Source organism: Callorhinus ursinus, unplaced genomic scaffold, assembly GCF_003265705.2.
Source record: "Callorhinus ursinus isolate GAN/ISIS: 27379988/994484 unplaced genomic scaffold, GSC_fseal_2.0 scaffold14, whole genome shotgun sequence".
NCBI lineage: Eukaryota > Metazoa > Chordata > Mammalia > Carnivora > Otariidae > Callorhinus > Callorhinus ursinus.
In genome coordinates this window covers 9,735,402-9,741,401 of record NW_027397076.1, presented here as the reverse complement: position 1 = coordinate 9,741,401, position 6,000 = coordinate 9,735,402, and the positions used below count along the sequence as shown (strand labels likewise).

General features: G+C 35.9%; 1 protein-coding gene across 2 annotated transcripts in view; it reads right to left on the bottom strand.

The window, feature by feature from the left end:
* The window catches only part of BLTP3B (bridge-like lipid transfer protein family member 3B), a 120,943-nt gene that overhangs the window by 38,924 nt on the left and 76,019 nt on the right, over positions 1-6,000 (bottom strand). For both annotated transcript variants that reach the window (XM_025882433.2, XM_025882432.2), the window contains 2 exons: positions 3,364-4,862; positions 3,015-3,190 (listed from right to left, as the gene is read on the bottom strand). In XM_025882433.2, the coding sequence (XP_025738218.1) occupies positions 3,015-3,190; positions 3,364-4,862 (1,675 nt within the window). The remainder of the gene's footprint in view (positions 1-3,014; positions 3,191-3,363; positions 4,863-6,000) is intronic.

The window sequence follows — 6,000 nt, the reverse complement described above, 5'->3', positions numbered from 1 at the left end:
GAAATAAGTCAATCAGAGAAAGACAAGTATCATATGATCTCGCTGATATAAGGAATTCTTAATCTCAGGAAACAAACTGAAGGTTGCTGGACTGCTGGGGGGGTGGGAGGGATGGGGTGGCTGGGTGATAGACATTGGGGAGGGTACGTGCTATGGTGAGCACTGTGAATTGTGTAAGAATGTTGAATCACAGACCTGTACCTCTGAAACAAATAATACATTATATGTTAAAAAAAAAAGAAGATAGTAGGAAGGGAAGAATGAAGGGGGTAAAATCGGAAGGGGAGACGAACCATGAGAGACTATGGACTCTGAGAAACAAACTGAGGGTTCTAGAGGGGAGGGAGGTGGGGGGATGGGTTAGCCTGGTGATGGGTATTAAAGAGGGCACGTATTGAATGGAGCACTGGGTGTTATACGCACACAATGAATCATGGAACACTACATCAAAAACTAATGATGTAATGTATGGTGTTTAACATAACATAATAAAAAAAAAAGAGTATTATGCCTGGGGCGCCTGGGTGGCTTAGTCGTTAAGAGAATATTGCCTGTGGAACAAAGGATGAATTGGAAATTAACAAGAAGAGAAATGGGAAGACAGTCAGGAGCCTGTGGTGGGATGGCAGTCCAACTACATGTTTTTTCATTAGTATGTATATTCAAAAATATGTATACACATGCATAGGTACCGTATATCTGTACATATACGTGTGGTGTGTACATACATAAACATACACATGTATATATAAACACATAGAAAAACGTTTGGAAATATATATACAAAAAGTTGATGGCAGTTATTTCTAGAGTGGGGAAAAGTATCAAGGACAGAGTAGGGTGGTATTAAAATGACACTTTCAATTTTTAATCCACATATTTCCATAATATCTGATTTCCTTATAATGAGAAAGTATTCATATACTTCTTATAAAATTAAAACAAAAGAACACAAAAAAACAAGAGTCCTAAGGAAATCAATTCTTCTGACATAAAGGAAATCATTATGGTTCAGGAGAACTAGAAATTTATAGTCACATATTGTTTAACTGTTACAGGGGCGCCTGGGTGGCTCAGTCAGTTAAGCGACTGACTCTTAGTTTCAGCTCAGGTCGTAATCTCAGTCAGGGTGTCAGAATCAAGCCCCACATCAGGCTCTGCACTCAGGGCAGAATCTGCTCGGGATTCTCTCTCCTGCCCTCACCTTCCCCGCTCTTTCACTCTCATTCATTCATTACATACATACATACATAAATAAATAAATGTTACACACAGAATCAATCCCCTTATATTTTCAAGATCCAAAAAACAGTCTACTGCTGGAATCTATTCAAAGTCAGTAATTAGAAATGCAGACAAAAATTTATGAACATTGATATGAATTATAGCATTTTTATAACCACAGAAAACTATAAACAATCTAAGCATTCACTATCAGGGAAATGATTAAAAGGTCATGGTACAGGGGCACCTGGGTGGCTCAGTTGGTTAGATGCCCAACTCTTGATTTTGGCTGGGGTCATGATCTCAGGGTGGTGGGATCGAGCCTGCCTGGAGCCCCACGCTGGTCTGCATGCCAGGGGTGGAGCCTGCTTGGGATTCTCTCTCTCCCCCTCTTCTTTTGCCCCTCCCCCCTGCTCATGCGCACTCTCTCTCAATAAATAAATAAATAAATAAATAAAATCTTTAAAAAAAGTCATGGTACATTTTCATGTCAATTTAATATAGATTTTAAAAATATTTTCAAAGGAGTTTAAATAGTATTAGAAAATGATTACAAGTGATAAAAAGTAGGTTAAAAAACGTATATATGACACCAAATACATACATATATGAATATATACACAAAGTCATAGAATAAATTATGGTATCTCTAATTGTGAGACCTTCGGGTTATTTTATTTTCCAAATCATAGCTGTCTGTATAAATTTTCCAAGTTTTCTATTTTGAGTGGAAGTCACTTTTATTATTTAGTTTTTATAAATAATAAGGAAATCACTAATGCCTTTTGAGAGCGATTAGGGATATTTTCTACAGGAACACTGTTTTTGATGTATATTTTGATCATAAAGCAGAAATCTGCTAAGGTAGGATTTTAAGCAATAAAGGGAGCTGGGGAACTAGGCAACAGAGATATCTGTGAATCTAGAATAGAGTTCTGTGACCCATTATCAGTACCTCTTCTACACATGTGGTAATCATTTCCCAGGTCTGGGGATCTAGTATAAAATACTGGTTGGTTAAAAGCTTAGGCTCTTGGGTCCATCTAGCTGAGTTCCAAAACTACCCCTCTCACTTCCTGACTGTATACTAATTTCTCTAAGCTTCAGTTTCTGAAGCTATGAGCACTTCCTTACCCTAAGCTGTTTTCAACATCATCAGTAATAGGCTTATTATCCTTCATTCACAAAGTAATTTGTATTCACGTCTGGTCTCTCTTACTTCAGTGTCTGGCAACTCATCTCTAGCTATGGCCCATGCTTTCATTCCTGTTCACAAAGTCCCCAATGTCTTAGTGATGGGAATGCATTCAACACTTTCTAATACATTCCTAGTAGTCTCCTGGAGGGCGTTAGTTGCCTCTGAGTAAAATGGGGGAATCATGTAGTTCCAGCATTCATAATCATGTACCTCACAGAATCCTGGCTATGGAGATGAGTAGATCCAGTCAGGAAAAATTCCAGTCATAGGACCAACATAATTGAGAATTCATCAAGCAAATTAAGCCAACCTAACCAAAATTTCACATAAAGGAGTCTCTATGACAAGAAGCTAATAGCATTCATGTGATCTGCTTTATGCTCTAAATGACTATATACAAATAATTGCTGTATGTGGCCCTAAAAAAGAAGCAACAGAAGAACCATTAGGAAGTTAGGTACAATGCTCTTCGCATTATATAGTTATGTATGTGTGTAAATAAAATAACTCTTTTGGGGGCTAATAATTATTGAATAAAACTAAAAATACTTAAACATCCCTTCTAAGATTTGAATATTTAATATGAATTTACCTTTTTCCAAAAATATATGAGTATCACTTCCATCACTTTCTAACAACTGTTCTTCCAGTATCATACTGTCAAGTGAAATGGTATCCAATGAGGTCTGTGAGGAGCTTCTCTTCATGTTCTTAGAAGAAACACAGAGTGGAGCAAGACTGGGCAGGAGACGTTCCTTAGGCTTTCCACTGTTAACAAAATTATTAGAAAAACATCACATAAAACCTATTTTTCTATGTGTTAACTCTAGCAATGCCTTATTTTGTCATGAGGTTTACTGTCCAAAAACAAAATATGCCCCCACCACAAACATACGCACAGAAAACCAAAAACTCCCCAAATTCCAACAGTATGTTGTTACCTTAAAGATGACTGAGATGTAAGTGTTCTAACTGTCGGTGCTTCTTCTTGATTGATTTCTAGGTTCTCAGAGAGTGAAGCTGTTTCTGGAAGCAAATCTTCAGCTTTAAAGACTGGCTCTATGGTTTCATGTCCTCCACTACTTAGACTATTTGAAAGTATGTTTTGATTACCATCAGTATCAAAGGATAGTAAATTTGAATCTTCTCTGTGGTTTAAGACACTAATTGAATCCGTATAAGATGAATCCTTTTTGTCACTTGTTTCTGATCCAATTTCTCCTGATCCACTTTTGCAGACAATCCCACTACTTTCATCTTCACTTATTTTCCCTAAATTTTTATCTGATAAACAATCCGGAAAAGAAATGCCTTTTTGCAGATTTGTATCACTAGCTGATTTAAAAAGCAAAGGATCCTTCGAAGGCACCTGGCTCAGGTCAACACTCATAGATCTGTTGTCTGACATGTGATTAACAGTTACGCTTCTAATTTGATTTATACCACTGCTAACTTGTTTCCTTTTGGAAGACAAAAATTCTCCATTTTCTGTAGGCAAATAATCAGGAACCATTGGGCTCACACTTTCAGCAACAGGAGACTTAAGAGTATTTCCTTGATCCACTGGATGTAGCAAAAGAGCCACTTCTGCACTTTTAAGTAAAATTCCAATACAAATGGATGCCTGACTAGCAGGAGTGCCAGTCACAGCTTCTACATCTTTCCTTAAGTTCTCCAAAAGCAGAATAAGTGACTCATGGAGGAAAAGCAAGAGCAGATACTGGTAGTGATTGATCTGCATACTGACATGTTTATGAATGTGAACTAGGACATGAACATCTGCATCTGATGGTGAAGAGGAAAATCTTAAAAATGTATCTGAAGGTTTCTGACTACCATTTGTCAAGGGCTCAGATTCTGTACTGTAATACTCTTTCAAGAGCTTCTTCCGCTTGAGACGGCCAGTCAGATCACTAGATTCACTTCGTGATGTATTTAGAGATACTTGATTACATGACTGTAGCTCTTTTTGTGACACCGCATACCTTGTTGGTTGGCAAATCCAGATGGAAAGAGGGAAAGAGTCTACAAAATTTATTGGTCGCCCTTTCCCACTCTTTGTCCCTTCATAATCTATCCAAAATTGAGAAAAGTACAAAGCCCAAACATCTGTGGCAGCAGAAGTTTTAAGAGTGTGTTTATTCAACTTGGGAGTAATATTTCCTTTATAAACTTCATGCATTTTAGTATCTTGTTCATGAGCATGTCTCTGGAAGATTGGATGCAAAAGATTAAAATTGTCACCAGATTTGGGGAAGCTGGTATATGCTTTACTGAAAAAATCACAATCTTTAAAGTCTTGAAACAAAGCTTCTAGATCAGAATGTCGACAGTTTGGACAATGCCTTGTATTTGTGGCAATCATTTCAGAACTCTGAATAGAAACTGCATGTGGCTGATCTTGATGACATTCAGATTTCACTTCAGAAGGAATGACAAACTACAAGAGAAAAAACATTAATCTAACTTACAAATCCATATACATCTGAAGATAAACTAATCAGAAACATAATTTAGCTCAGGACTTCTTTTTGGTGTTTCCCCCCAGAACACTACTTTCCTACCCAGACATAAAATACTAACTCTCTCCCCCAAGTACTTTTATTAAACCAAGGAAAAGGGACTTAACTGATTAACCACTAAGAAAAAAACAACTTTAAAAAAAAACATAAATAATGAATAGTGAACATAACATATATGCATATTTGCATACAACATATCACAAAACAAACAACAAAATGTAACTAAATTAAATCAGTATTACTAAAAGCTTACTATACCCTAAGTATATAAGTGCTAAGTTTGGAAAAAGGAACTTTTTCTTAGGATATTTTAAATCCAGGAGATTTGGAGGATGACCGGATGGGTAAATGGAATGACTGGATAGATGTCATTAGAATGACTTTTCTGGGTTAAAACTATTAAGAAAATAAACTTAAGAGGACAGGTCAAACTATTTACTAAAATAATTTTTCAGAAATAACCTCGGTCCTCAAAATATTCACATCAAAGAGTTCAAAGGGACTGGTTTTAAAACTGTACATATTGAGAAAGTGTAAAGATCATCACGTAACTGTCTTAGAGTATAATAGCAAATAAAATTGTAAAATAAAATAATTGTTATGTGTCTTTTTATACTGAATATAGTAAGATCTTTGTTATTCACAACCTCATTTTACAGAGAAGAAATTAAAGATATAGAAATTTAGACTACCAGCAACACACCTAGAAACTGAGATTTTTCATCCATGTCCAAGTTTTATTCTATTTACTACACTATAGTAGCTGTTTTATTCAAAAAAAAAACCCCAAAAACAAAAAGAACCTTCCCTCCTTTAGAGCTAAAATATCCATGGGATTCAGATTATCAACTACTTGGCTATAATACAAATCAACTTCCTATTATCTTTGGATATCAGTAACAGGAACAGAGTAACTGTGCAAAATTAAACACAGATCTATCTTACTAGTTTTGTATTAATTACCACTTTTGAAAGAAAAATTTTATCTGGTCTGGTAAGAAGTAGGAAAAAAAATGACTGATTTAAATTTTATTTCTGCTTACCTCCAAATGGATG